The sequence below is a fragment of the Sylvia atricapilla genome, chromosome 11 (genome assembly GCF_009819655.1).
Source record: "Sylvia atricapilla isolate bSylAtr1 chromosome 11, bSylAtr1.pri, whole genome shotgun sequence".
NCBI classification, from domain to species: domain Eukaryota; kingdom Metazoa; phylum Chordata; class Aves; order Passeriformes; family Sylviidae; genus Sylvia; species Sylvia atricapilla.
The window spans coordinates 15,642,100-15,658,717 of NC_089150.1; the positions used below are offsets into that span (position 1 = coordinate 15,642,100).

A 16,618-nucleotide genomic window follows, 5' to 3' on the forward strand; every position below is an offset into this window, starting at 1 on the left:
TTTCCATAATAGTCAGGATTCCTGATGTCAGTGCCTCACTCTGAGCCTGAAGTAACCAGACTTCTCTGCTGCTATCATCTATGAGGAAAGATGGCCATGGTAGAAAGAAGAGTCAAGGACTAAACTGCCAAGAGCTCTGCTCCTGTCTGTGGAAAGGAGCAATTGGAGAGCTTACTTATTCCTTCAAACATGGTGCACAACGGAATATAGACAGAAACAGCCAGAAACTGTGAAATAAAGGACCTTCAGGGTAGGCCTCATGCCCTACAAAACAGTGCAAGCCCACTCCTCTTCACATCCACAGTAGCCAAAACACAAAAGGCTTTTCAAACCTCTGTTCTGTAGCAGTGTTAAAAGCCTGATCATAGACCACACCATCAGTATTTGCCAAAAAGAAAATGACTAAAAGATCAGTGGGAATATTCATTGTTAGGTTTATTATCAGCAGAAAACTAAAGTAAAAAAACTACTTTTTTTAATATCTTTGAAATATTACTACCCCAATGTGTTCTGATTAAAGAGTTCACATAGGGTTAATATCTACCCACTTCTCTTTCTTAAAAGCCCTCTGGCCTGGCTGATAAGGATCATAATAAAATAAGTCTCTCATAACTTGAAAATGGAAGACTGGGGACAAGCAGACTATTGAGGTCCTTTCAGCAGGCAAAGCTGCAGCAACACATAATGTGTGTGGGTATATTTTTCAGTTAGTACATTTGAAACTAATGAAACAAAAGTAGCTACCTCTCTTTTCCTCCTCCCTTTTGAGCTTATCCTCCTCTATTTCTTTGGGCAGCTTTTCCTTCTTTTCCTTTTCTACATCATTGTGAAGATGCTTGGTGGTGTAGCTGAGAGCAGGTGACAGCAGAATCTCTCCATTTTTACACAGTTCATCTCGAATTTTAATGAAGAACTGCTGAAGTTCCACTGCATCCTCATAGATCTCCGAATCAGTCCTGTACAAAAACATGAGCAGCACAGGAAAAACACAGTTTGTGCAGGGTAAAACAGGAGCCTAAACACACTCATCAATCACCACTCTTTGTGATCAATTGAAAGCTTCACTCTGCCAATAGATTTCTGTGCTTATTCATAAATAGCAGCACCAGAGACTTGAATCCATGGAGCATTTAGTGATGCTTCACCTGTTAGTCCACTGTCAATCTGCATTATAGTTTACCCAAAACAGTATTTTTGCATACACCAGTCCTGAAATGCCAGGAAAATCAAAGGCAACTAGTTGTGACCAAGGCTACTTGTCACTGGACCTCTACAATCTGTTAACCTCCGAAAACTTGGGTAATAACAGTACTAACTAACAAAATTGACTGATTTTAATTATCCATACTCCTCCTAGTAAATGTTTTAAGGTAATTTTCTACCTCCTCTCCATAGTCAAGGTCTCACCTGCACGTTCCCTAAAACGCTACTGAATTGATGCAAAATACTACAAAAAGTTGCAAGTGTTCATAGTTTTTGCACGGTGTTACCACAACTCACCCAAGTGTGATTGCCTCACAAGAGTAATTCACTATTTAAACAGTTCGAGAACAGCTCTCTTCACTTTTTCAATTTGAAAGATAACAGGAACCTGTTAGTCATAAGGTGCTCCTTTGGAAGATCATTATCAAAATGATCTCTCAGGAGAAAACCAACTAATTCCTTGTTTTCAAATCAAAGCAAACATTCCAATGAAGACCTGATAGAGCTTGTGAGATCTAGTTTTCCAAACACCCATACCAAGGAAAGCAAACACCTTAAAAAAACTTCAGTCTTTGTCTAACATTGAAGGCAAAACTCATGATCAAGGATACCTGAAAAATAAGGGTTTGCTCACCTGTTCATCCTCCGTGCCCTCTCCAGTACCTCGAACATGTTTTCCTGGAACAAGTCCAATCTTCTATAGCGATTATTTTCAACATTTTTTCGGATAATATCAAAAGTCAGAGGAGGTTTATTCGGGAAGTTGGGATCAACAGCAGGAATCTCAGCTAAGGAGTCACTGTAGCACCTGCCTTCATCATCCTGGTGGCTCATAACGGATACAAAGAGGTTATGGATAAGCTCCTGAATCAGCAAAGTGACATTGGGCACATGAGAATCCTCATCTCCTTCTATTTCTCTCCGAGTTTCAAGCAAAACTTTGTGGAGGACCAGAGCATCTTTATAAATCAAAGACTCCGGCTCATTGTAGGTGCAAGCGTTATTGAACATCATGACAAAGTCCTCCACCATGGAGTCGATGTCCTGGTATTTGTTTGCCATCATGTGGCTCCTGATCTTCTCCATGTCCACAGGCTTTTTGATGGTGAGGTAGTAGTCGGGGAGCTCGGAGCGGGACGGCAGCCGCAGGAAGATGGCGCTCAGCCGCCGCCCGCGCTTGTCCGTGTAGTTCTTCACGGCCTCGTACACCTCGTTCAGCTTCTGCTGCATTGGGGTCATGTACTTGGACTTTTTGGGAGATATGCCACTTTTCCTACCTAACACGACAAAACCAAAAAAAGCAGTTAAAACGACAAAGCCAAGGATTTCCACGCTTCTTTGTCCATCTCCAGTTTCCACTGGAGAATTGTGCATGGAAGAACCACTTCATGAGCACAATATGAAGCCCCTTCCATTCCCTTATTTTTCATAACTCTGAATTTTTTTTTTAATGCTCTCTTTAGCAAACAAAGAATGTGTTACTCCATGCTCCACGTGGCAAAGGCCTCCCCAGACTTCAGCATGGAAAACATCTTTTCCTACCTAACATCACTAACAAATTCCTCTAAACTCATTTTGGTCTTACAGCTCTCCATGAATTTGTCTCTGCAGCTGTTAAAATCCTGTTAAAATATTAGTGATAGCAAAACAGAGGTTTTGCTATCACTAATATTAAATATTCAAAATATTATCAGATTCCTTTATGACATGTTTATGCCAAATTAGAAAGGATTATTACAAGTAAAATGTAAATTAAGGCCTCCATTGGGATTATTAGGTTGGCATTTTGATTAACTCAGGATCTCTGTTACTGCACTGCACAGACTCTGCCTGAGAGTCTGTACTTTACCTAGGAGCTGCACATTTAATTTGCAAGAGGACTGTGTGTGGCTATTTTCTTTAAGCTTTTTGTGCAATTTTATCCATCTCAGTTTGCTCAGTTCTGAACACATATTAAGAGAACATAAGATTTGAGTAGCAGCAAGTTTGTAAGGGCAACAGCTTGAGGAACAGATGTGGCAAACTTCATTTCCATGTTTTTCATGGCTTTCAATAATCTGTCAAATTGAGTCCACTTTTTTTTTTTATGATTTTGTGGAAATCCCAGACCTTTAACAAGTGAAATTAGAAGATTTGCTCAATTTGAGAAGCCCTTTACTTGACTGAGCACATAATGCACCATTTAACATCTGGATAACACTGTATGACTAAATCTTAATACTTCCACCCATTCACAAGTCTTTTTCTTCACTCTAAGTTACTTTCCCTAGAAATCACTACATGCAGCAACTTAATTCTATTGTAAAATACAGATATACCATTGCTATGAAGATTTTGAAAATATAATTCTGCTTTCCTTGTCAATGTTAACAACTGTGCAGAACACGTCTATTCTAAAAGGAAGATCTGTTCACCTGTATTGTGTCTTAAGCACTGAAATGAGACAAGGCAACGCAAAAGGTTGTCTTACTTAGCTTTAGTTTAGGGGATGCAACATCATCATCTTCAGCCAAGGGTCCCAGCTCTTTCCTTTTTTCTTTAAGGATCTTTTCCAGCATATGGGCATCATTGTACACCTATTATTCAGTAAAGTAATCAAAATCCAACGAAAACAAGGTTTACTGTGTTTAGACTAGTTTAGAACTAGCTCCTAAGAAACACTTAAACGTTAATTTGGAAAAGCTGAAAGCAAAACTGAGTATTTTATTTAAGGTGTACATTTCAGAAATAAGCCTTTCTTTTTAACTGACTTGCACAGGTAAACAGAACTGATGACACTATCTAAATCAGGGAGCTACAAACGTTGAGGAAAATATCCAATTAAGCTGCATTTCTATTCCAAAGACTACAGAATGGCAAGAGGCAGCTGTGTTATCAACTTCCTCATCAAACCCTTCTGTTGAACAATGAAAGATTCCTTGAGCCACTGTGGTTCCTCAAGGTACAAAGGACTAGAACAGCCCTGGGGTATTCAAACCCAATCCTGGTGGTGAAGTCCTGTGCAGTAGCTGATCAAGCTCCTTATCAGAAAGAACTGGAGGTTTCTTATGACCACCCTGTTTCACATCATTCTTGCTGCCTGAGAAACACCACAATATAGATACACCCAACAAAACACTTCTAAATGAAAACCACATTCCTTTCAGACTCATTTTGCTGAGTTAAACAAATTGGGTCTTCTAGTCTGATATCCCGCACTCTCCACTTCCATGAAAACAAAACTGTTTTCTTCCTAAGACATCCTTTCTCAGAAGTTCTGAGAATTTCTATTTTAGTTCAATAAACAATTACAATAAATAATATGAGTAATAGTCCAAGTTAAACCATCCTAACAGCAGTTTATGTTTGCAAAGCAGCAGTGAGAAGCGTGGCTGCTGACCCCAGAGAGTACCTGGGAGCCTTCCTCGTTGTAATGCCTGGCGTTCCGGAACATGAGCTTCATGTCCTCAATCATGGCCTCCTCTGCCGCGTACTTGTCATTGCGGATGTTGTGCTCTATCATCTTCAAGTCCATTGGCTCCAGGATAATTTTGTAATAGTCTGGATAGTCCTTTTTGGATGGTTTAACCATGAACAGATCACAGAGCCGCCGGCCCGTGCCGGGCTCTCGAGCTTCCAGAACCGCGTTGTACAATATCTTCATCCGCTGCTTTCGTATGTTCTTTTTACTGTCAGGTTAAAAAGAACACAAAGGAAAGGAATAAATGTCACTTATCTCCACTTCCAACACTAATATCAAAATTGTATTACCCTCTACCATGATGAAACAACCAGAACCACCTAAACACACACAAGAAGTTCAACATTAAGATAGTACACTAGAATTTGCAAATGACAACAGCATCATAACCAGGAGCCTGACACAGAAACAGGAAACAACTCTTCAAGATGATTTTTCTCTCACTGGCCTTCAGGTCAAGTGTTCTACAAAATATACCAACTAACTCATTTTTCAAAGTGCAAAGGCCAAAAAGAGCTCTGAGCACTTTCCAGCTGCAGAGAAAACAGACCAGTCATGATCAGGCACCTGGATCCAAGAGCTTGAAATCCAGAGTGAACAGGGTAAAAATCTCCAGTACCTTCATGATTATTTGTGGTGAACACAGAATATCAAAGACATGAGCTATTTATCTCAGAGTAATTTTGTATATATTCTTCAGTAAGGACCAAGGATGGACTTCAAGGATGAAATAGAAAGAATTGCTTATATATCTGTCAATGCAAATGAAGTCTGAAGTCAATAAAGCCTCACCAAGACTGTGAACCCAGGTAGAAAATGGTACATGCTATCCCCACAAATATTAGTCACCCTTTGTGTAGCTGTTACGGTTATCTCAAGGAATCTGACAGCACAACCAAGACCCAGCTTATCACAAAACAGTACATGTCTTCCTGCACATAGAGTACATAGCCTATAAGCAAATCAAATAAGGGAGAAGAAAATTTATGTCAATAATGTATAGTCTCAGCTCAGATGTAGTTACAACTTTGACTAGTATATTATTTGCAAAGACAACAACCACCACAAAAACTACCTTCAATTGCAGAATGTGCAAAATATCCCAGTACAACTTATTAGAAACCAAACTGCAAAACAGATTTCCCATGATATGGATCTTTTCATCACACATTTAAATATACCTAATTCAGAACAGTCTTCTGCCTTGGATACCTCTTACTCCTTGGTGAGATCAGTGAAATAACTGAAGAAAACTAACAACAAAAAACTTCAAAATATATGTTCCATGGACTAATAATTACCACTGTTGGCAGATGTTGGTTAGCTGTTCCCACTAGCAGATGAGCAATGCCAGAACACAGACATGCTGCCAAATTCCCTATTTTAACGTGTTTCCAGGTTTTTCTGACTCATTTCAACAGACATAGGCAAAGTAAAACCAAAGCAGAAATAGCAAAAGGCCTGCCAATACTCAAGATTCATGTCATGCATCCGATACATCAAATGGGACATTCAGACAACTTTCTTCTGGGTAACTGTTATTTTCCCAACAGGATGAATTTTACAGGGGTTACTGGTTTTCTTTTCCAGCAACATTTTGGAATTCCTCTCATTGCTTCACTTCTGTGATCAGCAGCATTTATGATCTTCTTTTCCTTGCTATCATTCCACAAGTGAATGGATAACAAGTATCGAAGTAACAACATCAAAAGCATTTTCAGGTGCTCTTCAGGCATCATTCTGATCTCCCTTGCCTATGAACATGGAAAATCCCTTCTTCCCTTCCCTCTTTTATTGTTCTTAGATGACAAGGCCTGACAGATTTTTTCCTTTCAAGCACTTCAGTGTTGTCTGGCACAAGGTGATCAAAAGCAGCATGGGGTTAAAAGCTCACTGATGACAATTTGACTTGCTGATTAGGTTAGTACTCCTTTTTGACTCCAAAGATCACAAAGCTAGCAATTTTTGCAATTTGTTCCTACTTGATTACTTGATTCTGTGGCCTGCCCTTCTTTTCCACTACATTTCTTCTTCCCAGCATCCCTAGACTGCACTACCTCCTAAAGGCATGTTCATATTTTCTCTCTGAAGATTTTTAATGACTGTATATTTTTGCACTTATTTGATTGTTCTTCAGTGACCCTTTGCTAATGATCTACTCCATTCCCCTCCTCCCTCCACAACTGTTGTTCCTCTGACAAAACAAGAAATAAATATCCAAGATGTTCATAAGCAACACCAAAGAAAGATGCTGAATTGCAATTTTACACTGGCTGTTGCTACCACTGCAATAGTATTATCTGAGCTGGAATTTATTTTGAATGACACCATAAGGCAGACTGGAGAAACTACGTCTCGCTGGAGTGAAATGCATCACTAGTATTAATTACAAAACAGCTATTTCTATAAAGAATACCTTCCATAAGCTATCATTATGCTCAGTAGAAGAGTCTATTGCAAATCACTGGGAATTTAGTTTATGTTACAGGACCCTAAGTAATCAGCCTCTTATAACGAGTTTATCTATTTGTCAGGGTAAAATAAAACAACTCCCCACAAAAAATCCTGAAATCCACTGACAAAATCATCTAATTCAGTGCAATTACAGTGCCTATTTTACTTACTGAACTGATGCTGACAACTGCCAACTAATAAGCCAAAATAGGGAAATAAGTGTCAGCAAATAGTTTTGAATTAATTCGAATCAACACTTAATGATATTTCAGAATTACAAATCCTTACACAAATGCCAAAGACCATGGTTTAATACTCTCTTTAACAAAAAGAGATGCAGCAATGTTATGGCTTGCAGGAACTACAGAAGCAGATACCTTTTCCTTTTTGAGCTTCCAGTATCAGATGTAGCAGAAGAAATCATGCTGTCCCCATCCTCAATTTCATCTCTCCTAGCCAGCTCCTTCTTCTTTGCCTGAAAAAAGAACAAATCCTGAAGCCAAACTCACTGCTGTACATTTCCAGAACAGAATTAAAGAGCAGTATAGTTCTTTCTAACTGACAGATCAACTTTTGAGGAACCAATGTGAAAACAATGCCATTTCAGACTACAGCACTTAGCTGGAATACTTAATGAAATCTGAAAGGTTTTAGCCTTATTCAATTACATGCAAACTCTAAAAAACAACCCTACATCATGAATTTTCTCAGAATTTAATTAGGTTAGAAGTCACAGTAAGGAATAAAGTGACTGAGAGAAATCACAGAAGGCAGCAAGTGGGCTGAGGAAAAATCACTTCATGATGCTCTCCATTCCCATACTTCCCCCTAAGCAAGAAAATACTTCTGCAAATAAGGTCTAGTTAAAAATTATTTTGGAAAAATACCCATTAGAGAAATAAATTTGCATGTGAAGTTATATCCTTCTGTTTGTTTTCCTCCACATACCTGCATAACCTGCTGCATTTTCAGCACTCTTTTATAGATGGCAGAATTGGGGACATTGTAGCGCTTGGCATTTTCAAACATCAAATTCAGATCAGCCTCCAACTGATCTAAAGTTTCGTACTCATGGTTCTTCAGCTTGGTTCTGTGAAAGAGAAATACCAGTCAACTATTTCACTTGTTACACAGTGCAAAACAGTTCTTTAATACCCTCATTTTCATGATAAATCAATAGTCAAAGAGCTCTAACTACAGAAATGGGATTTACGTTTTGATTCTCTAGTAACATCTTACACTCGTGACTATATTAGGGAAACAGATCTCAAAGAATCGTTTCAGGAATTTTGGAAGTAGTGAGACTGAAGTCCTGTTTTCATACTCAGGAGAGGCAGCAGCATAGCCTGCTGAAACTGCTGCAGTGCCCCTGAGCCCTGAGCTCAGGCCAGGCCAGCTCTGCACAGCCTCAGACGCTGCTTTCCCTCCATCGATTCCGTTCCTTCTCAGTGAGAGCCAAAAGCACCCAGAACCTCTTGTGTTAAACCCTCCAATTTGTGCCTTATCTTAAAAAATGCCTGGTTGTTGATTGGTGGTATGTGCAAAATGCACTTCACATGAAAACAGTTACAAGAGGAGTAATAACAACAACAAAAAAGTCATTTCTCATATGCTAAATGAATCAACATGAATTAATGCTTAGCCTAATGTGGTTTTTTGCCCAATGCTGCAAGTTCTAGCCATCTTTTTTTAAACCTTCCAATACTTCATTACATACAGCAGAAAATATTAATCTGCAGCAGCACAAGCCCCTAAGCCTGTCACAGCTTCCTCACCCTCCTGCCTGGCACATTCACCAGTCACATTCCACCTCTAAATCCAGGCTGGTTTCTGCAGCACTGGCTAAATGTGTCCCTGCTTGAAGGACCATTATCACTACCACAAAATAAATTTAACATGAAACCTTTCAGTCCCAAGCTTGCTCCTGCCACCATTTGCTTATCCACTACCCACAATCAAGGTGCAGGCCACCTGATTTTAAGCAGACATTTTACATTCACAACTTTGTTCATCAAAGGCCTGAAGTAAAAGTAAAAATCCAGACTCTGAATGGTTTGAAAAGTGACAACTTCCAGGGACATGAGGAATGAGAAATGTACAGGCACAGAAGTAATCCTGTTCTGGCCTGCAAAGAATCTCCTCTCCAACCATTCTCTGTAGGTGCTGTCAGCAAACAACAGGACAATTTATTAGGTAGGTTATTTACATAAGTATTTTGAACAGATTTAATTACACTCATACTCAACACAACTCAAGCATCATGACTTCCCTGGAATTAGAGGATGAAGTGCGGCTTCCAATAAATTTTTAACAAGCCATCTCACCAATCTTGGGAAGAAAGGATTTTATAAACATCAGTTTATTTCACAAAGCGAGGCTGAAACTAACCAAACCCACAGCTGTACAGAAAGCCACTGCCAACGTAACACAAATTATACATTAGAAACTAAGAGAAATTTCTGTGAAAATTATTGGCAGGGATATAATTGTACCTGAAAGCATGAGTACAGCTAAAAACAATTTCCTTTTAAACAAAATTACCTTTGCAAAATGAGGAAAAAAAGTTTAAATGAAAGGCTACAGTTTCATAAGACTGCTAAGCCCAAAACAACACTGGCATGACATTTAATTTGGCTGAAATCAGAATATTAATTAAAAGAATACTGTAAGTTGGCACTCAACTCCCTAAAATGTCTACTGCAAACCCATCAGTCCTTCCAGGTGGAATGTCTGCAAGGACTGAAGGTGAGACATACTCTTTCCACATAACCAAAAGGTCCACTTATTAGACAAACAGCCTAAAAATTTCCTACTGAAAAAATTCAAACACCAGGTTAAGATCAGTTGTGCAACTTTTTTCTTTTATTCCATCTGTGGAGATCATCAAAACCTGACTGGACACGAGGCTGTGGGCAGGGATGATCTCCCTTTTAGCCTCAGCTCTTCTGTGATTCTGCCAACAGCAAGCCAGGAGGAAATTAGGAGACAACTAAAAGCCATCATCATTATTACCTCCCACATCCAGGAACAGCCTCAGGATCAGCACTCAGCTCAAATGATTGAGGTTCATAACACTCAAAGTGACTGAGATGCTGGGATAGTAAAATCTCACTAAACCAAAACACACTCTCACACTCCCTCTGGAAATTATGTATTCTTTTAAAGACTTTTTCTGCACTGAGCACTCACAACCCCCCTAAAGTACATGACAAGCTGTAAAGTTTGCAACAGCCACACATTTCACAGTTCACTGTGGCAGGACAGCTGAGGCAGCCAGATGCCAGAGCCAAACAGACATGAAACAGGAATGGCAGACTTCACTCCACCTCCTTCAGCTTTTCACCGGGACACTAAACTTTTCTCTCCCCATCTGGGAACAGAAGATATGATCTCTTTATGTACATCTCAAAAAAAAAAAAAATCTCCAAACCACTAAGCACCAAAAAAAACCCCACCACCACAAGAAAAGAAGGAAAAAACCCCACAGAAAACCAAACACCCAAAACCCCACAAACAATCTCTACCCCAATTGAGTGGCAGTTTTGAATACTTAAAGGCATATTAGCAGTACCAGCAAAGTCATGATGCTTCAGTTTTCCCTAAAGCACATCAATTATTGTACATATGCATGACTTCAAGGCTTTTTAGGTACAGTAAGAAGTGAAGATTACACAGTAATTTAAAAGACAGTTGAATTTTAGAGTTTGCAGTTACAAATATACTTTAATTGGTGAGCCTCAAACACTATTTCTAAAAAGCCTGGCTGTTCCATTTTTTATTTTCTAAGCCCCCAGGCAGTAAGTCAACTTACTTTTTTCTACAGTTCTTCATACACTTGGATGGAATTTCTGTGCTGCTCACACAGCCAGATGCAACCTGCCTACACTGTAAGGAAAGCAGAAATGCAGCTGCTTCTCTATGGCAAGCTGTTTGTTCTATAACTGATACCAAGGGTATTTTTAATGGAAAATCTCTCTCAAACAAATCTGTTTATATATAATTTGAGCCAACACTTTTAGGTACACTCAGGCACAAACTGCCAATGATTCTTCTCAATTTCACTGCTCGCTTTTTCATCAAGTACATTTTGTGCTTTTTTCAAGGCAAGACACTTTCTTTGCCACTATTACAGCTGTACTAAGATATAAGAAAAAATGCTTTAAAGCCACTGACGGAGAGATAACCAGTGTGGCAGCTTTTATTCCCCAGCACATGCAAAACACTCTCTGACAAGATAAACCAAAAAGCACCTTTGTTAGCTTCTGATTTTAAAAAAGACACTATTGATTCAACAGTTACATCAAATCTGACAGCCTGTACTATGGATAACTAAAATGTACAGACCTGTGCATTAGAGTGGATTACAAAGGGATGAGCAGTGGGAGGGCTGAGGGCTCCCTCACTGAAGCTGAAGGACTGGTATCCCAGGGTGTGGGTCAGGCAGGGCCTGGAGCCCCAGAGGGCACCAGGCAGGAGGCCTGGGCCCCAGAGGCTGGGCAGCACCATTCAATCCTGTTAATGCTCCAAGGACCCTGCTCACACCCATCATACTGGTTTATCTTGAGCCACTAAAGAAAGACACTGCTCACTTCACTCTGGTCTTTAATCTGACAACTGCACTCTGGCAGCTCACAGACCTTCCATGGCTCACAGATTTATTAATACTGAACTGCTGGCTTCAGTCCAGACCAGCTATACCATCATGAAAATAATTATTCTCCACAGTTACTCAGTGACCTAGACAGGAGGACTGTAACTGCAACCATCTTCCTACAATTCACACTGAAGACTAACTTAAAAAACATGGCAGCAAGAGGTAATCAAGCCATCATGGTCAGGGGAAAAGAAAAGTGGGGAGTACTGCAAAAACTTTCATCTCTGCTGCACACCTAGCCTTCAGAACTATTCACATGGCAATTTTCAGGCACATAACAAATGAAATCCAATGAAAAATAAACCCACCAGCAGCCATGTATCACAGATGATCTAAAGACTAATGCAGACTGAGCTGAAACAAGCAGCAATCAGATATAGAGGAGAGATGGTTCAAACACTGCATTAGGTACCAACAACTTGACCATAAGAGAAGATTCTGGGAATAAAAGAAACCCTTGAAAAGTTTCACACCAGATGTAGTTTGCATTCTGTCTTCTTACCTGATCTGCTGCAATGAAATGGGTGTTTTGATTTGCTGATAATAATCAGGATACTTTTTCTTGGAGGGCAAGTGGAAAAAGGGTTCAGAGATGAGCTGGCCCTGGTTATTCCGACAACTTCTCACTGTGTCATAAAGCTGGTAAAGAGGACTGGAAGTGTCCATGAAGGAGGTAATGCTCTCAGCTTCAGACTCTCCCTCTTCGTAACGAGCAGCAGCTGCACAGGGAGAAAGGAAAAACAGGAAACTCAGCAGGACAACTCAGAGTGGGGTTTTTGGTGGATAATAGTTTAAAGAAGAAGAAAAGGAAACACCTCTCTGGTAGTCAGATTCACACCTCAGAAAAATCACACAGCACATATCTAATGAGCCTCAAGCTGACAAAAAAGGCACTTTATTGCAATTCTTAAGACAATACTAATCATAGCTCAATGCAAAACTGTGAAGCAGAAAAAATTGACACTAAAGCCTGATGATGCCTCTCTAAAATATACAGCAAATGAAGAAGAAATAAATGTTTTACAGTGATTATGTAATAAGCCTAAAAAATTCATAGTAAGTATTTCAAAATTTTATAGCAAACTTTTCTGGTTATCTTGTTTCAGGATTAGGATGACTGAAAGAAAAGCTATGAAGAGCTAACACTGCAGATAAAATGAGGAGAAACACTACATGAACAGCCAAAACACAACAGGACTGAGAAAACACTGGTACTGGAAACACAGGATGGGAAGAAATAAATGGCCAATTCTACTACACTTACAAGTAGCACAAACAGTGCAATTTGTACCTTGCAGATAGACATAACAAAACCTACATGGCGTTGCACATGCTAGAGTTAAATTCTTCACCCCTTTTCCCCTCTGTGAGTCTGAAGGACAGCCTGGCAGGTGACCCACTGGGTAATTCAGCTACACAAAACACAGTTCTCTAACACCAGGTTTCCAGCTGGCATTTCCATTATTATTGCTCAGAGGAGGCTGCACAGCTTCAAGTTCTCTATCCACATTCAGTAAAGTCATTTAGAAATGGTGACAAGGACACTCAGACTGTAACAACACAGTGCTGTCATTGCTCCTCTGCAGCCTGACACCAGATCTACATCAGTGTGCGAGATCTACCAGGGTCAGAGGCAAAGCTAAAACACAACCAGGCATCAGCAGAGGTGCAAACATGCAATGAAGATGTTCATTACTGATTCAGGGTGACACTCAAAATTATCCTAATGATGCCAATCAGCATCACTTAATGACCCAGCATCCACTAAACCACAGCCAGCAAAGCAGGAGCTAGACAGAAAAACTCAGGTAGAAACTAACCACTGGCGCTATCACTGAAATCAGGAAAAGTTTCAAAAATATATTATGGTTTACTCTGCCCAAAGAGTTTGGTCTGTTTACTCAAATTGTTCAGTTCTGAGTGCTTCACCAAAAAGTAAGAAACAAACAGAAAAAGCAGAATAACTTGTTTCTAAGAAAGAGAAAACATAAAGGGACTAGTCAAGCATTTGCTGTTCTCTGCAATGTGTGAGCCAGCAACAAAATAGTTCAATACCCTAAGTAAGGAATGTACTTTCTTTGTGCTTAAAGTAGAACACAAGGCATTCCTTAAATAGAAATCTTCATAAATTAAGTATTAATTAGTAATTTTAAATGGTACTAAAATGAAACCATTTATGTATTATAGTTTTACTGTATTTTTATATTTATATAATGTACAGCTATAAATATTTTCATTCTAATGTGCATGTTTTTAAAAGTGATGTGTAAACATCGTATGTTCTTACATATCTAGACAATTATAGTTTAAGTTAAGAACCTCTCTATTAAGAGCCAAAGAAGAATGTATCATTTAGACTAGAAGGTAGAAAAAAATCTTATTTTTGCAATAATATTTTTGTTCTTATAGAGCAAACAATGTGATGCAAGAGTGATTCTTTAACACTCAGTAGCACCTGGTTCCACATCCCCAAAAAGCACTGGCAGAGGAGAGGGACAGCCAGTTATCGCCCTTTGGTGCTGCTGTTACCACAACTACAGTTTGCAGATACCACAAAAAACCCCACTGTCTCCTTTGTGGTCCCCAAAGCACCCAAACAACAACGAATGCTCAATGTCAACTGAATAAGACTGTTTACAACTGGATACTGCTTTTGTTTTTATGGCAGTCTCTAAATGATACAGTAAGAATTAAACACTCTTGTTTACAAAATTAGAAACACGAAAGCAATACATAATGACCACCTCTGCCTGCCTCTATAGACTCGTAATGAGGAGCAAGGGAGCTGCCAAAGCTGCTCTCCACTGGAGCTGGAAATGTTCTACACAGTCCATCACACCAAAACACCATCTGCAGCTGTCAGGATAAACTCTCAGTTGGAAACTGATATTGTTCATTGCTTAGGAAACAACTACAACCAAAGAAGCTCATAAAGATTCAGTACTCTGTTTCAGGAAGGAGAGAGTTCTATTAATGCTCAGTCACGGAGCCCTGTTCTCATTTACTTTACCAAGCATTAGAGGAATGAAAAAAAATGAGACAACAGAACAATTAATAAAAATACCACTTGGTTTAAAGATAAACCCTGGTCACCCAGCAACTGACAGCGTAAAGTTGTCCAAGTAGTACATTGGAAGGACAGAAAATCTTAGGAGGTGACAAGTCTGCCCAAAAAAATAACATTGCCTCTTAGGTGAATGCAATAAAGATAGGAGAGCTTCACAGCAGCAAGGCAGAAGTCTCACAGAGAGAGGTCCCATGAAAATCACTGTAATGTCCATAGCAAAGGTGGCACCTGAAAGTGGTTCAATCAGTGCAAGAATTTAAATCACTAAAATATAAAAAGTCACATGTTTCTACAGCATTGCAATTTGGAAAAAATAACAGCTAACAAACAAGCAAAACTCAGCTAATAAATATTTCCCACATCTCCCAGAAAACAGCTGCCCTGAAGCAATAACCAAACTCTGAGCTAACCAGGAATCAAAATGCTTTTGTTTACAGCAAAAGCTAAAATCCAAAAAATTCTACACACCCATGCACTAGAAAACTGTGGGGAGTACAGTTCAATTACCAGGTAAGAAATAAATGCCCCAATAATACATATTGAACAGATGCATCTTTCAACATCAGTGAAGAAATAATGTAAACAAAAAAATTAAACAAAGAAACAATTCCAGCACTACCAATCTCATTTGCTACATGGAGCACCCAATGTCTTCTCCAGTATCTCCTCTTCTGTTCCATTTTAGAAGGAATACAACGAAGTAAACGCTCCCTAAAGCTTGGGTAAGTATACTTGGAAACACACAGAAAATTCAAAGTATGTCTGCAAGTTTAGCCTACCCTATCTCACTAGCTGTAGATTCAAAGGAATTACACACTGAGCGCAAAATATTTTTGAAATAAATGTATCTGACTTTATCAGAAGCTCTACAGACTTGCTCATTGTGAACATTTTAATGAAAGAAATTAGAGAAACTGCATTTCAGTTCCTACCAGCCAAAGCTGCATCCTCATCACTTTCTGATCCATATTGCAATGCCATGGTTATTGCTGATAAACGATCCCCTTGGGCTGATCTTTTGTTACTATGGAAGAGAAAAAGTTAAAGAAATTTTAAAATTAAAAAAAAAGGAGAAAATTAAAATGAAAACAAAGGAAAGGGTTATCACATTAACCATTAACAGTCACCCAAAGTGTGTGAGCAAACAAGTGAAGCTCATGACTCCATAAGCAGGAACACAGCCATGACTAAAGAAGGCTGGAGCCTTTAACAGGAGAAATTCTCACCAAGCCATGAGTCTGCCTCTATTTTATGAGCTTGTCCATCCAACACAGCCAGAAAACTGAGCTGTAACCTACTACCTTCTGTCCTATCCCATATACTTGAGTATTTTATTAATTACAAGAGAAGGAGAATGATAAGTCTCTCCCAATTAATAACTTCGTTATTTGACCCTGTTTCATTGGGATTTGTCTGCAGGAAGGAATTCAACACACTAAAAGCTGTATTTTCTATCTGCTCCCATTCCCTCATCCCCACCTTTGGTATTTTCAGCACACACAGTGCCTACACATGGAACAGCCTCTTATGCCTGTTAGGTGGAGTAAACTGGCATCCATACTAGCTACTGTCTCACCAAGACTTCTTCAGCATCACTCTCTTTTGTCCCAAACCTCGGACACAGTATTTCATATCACTCTATAAGCTATGCCTGACACTCTCTGCCTTTTTACAAGATGAACTCTTCAGGCACCTCCAGAAACAGGCTCAGCCTTGTCCTGCAGGAGCCAAGTGAAAACTGGGAAAAGGCAGATGGGTTCAGTGCATGCCTGGGCCCTAC

The 16,618-nt window shown here is 39.4% G+C and overlaps 1 protein-coding gene across 4 annotated transcripts in view; it reads right to left on the reverse strand.

Annotated features, from left to right (window-relative positions):
- Positions 1-16,618, reverse strand: part of PBRM1 (polybromo 1) — a 55,207-nt gene that overhangs the window by 25,013 nt on the left and 13,576 nt on the right. For all 4 annotated transcript variants that reach the window (XM_066326835.1, XM_066326837.1, XM_066326836.1 and 1 more), the window contains 8 exons: positions 15,771-15,862; positions 12,274-12,490; positions 8,066-8,207; positions 7,495-7,592; positions 4,595-4,871; positions 3,674-3,779; positions 1,838-2,480; positions 745-956 (listed from right to left, as the gene is read on the reverse strand). In XM_066326835.1, the coding sequence (XP_066182932.1) occupies positions 745-956; positions 1,838-2,480; positions 3,674-3,779; positions 4,595-4,871; positions 7,495-7,592; positions 8,066-8,207; positions 12,274-12,490; positions 15,771-15,862 (1,787 nt within the window). The remainder of the gene's footprint in view (positions 1-744; positions 957-1,837; positions 2,481-3,673; positions 3,780-4,594; positions 4,872-7,494; positions 7,593-8,065; positions 8,208-12,273; positions 12,491-15,770; positions 15,863-16,618) is intronic.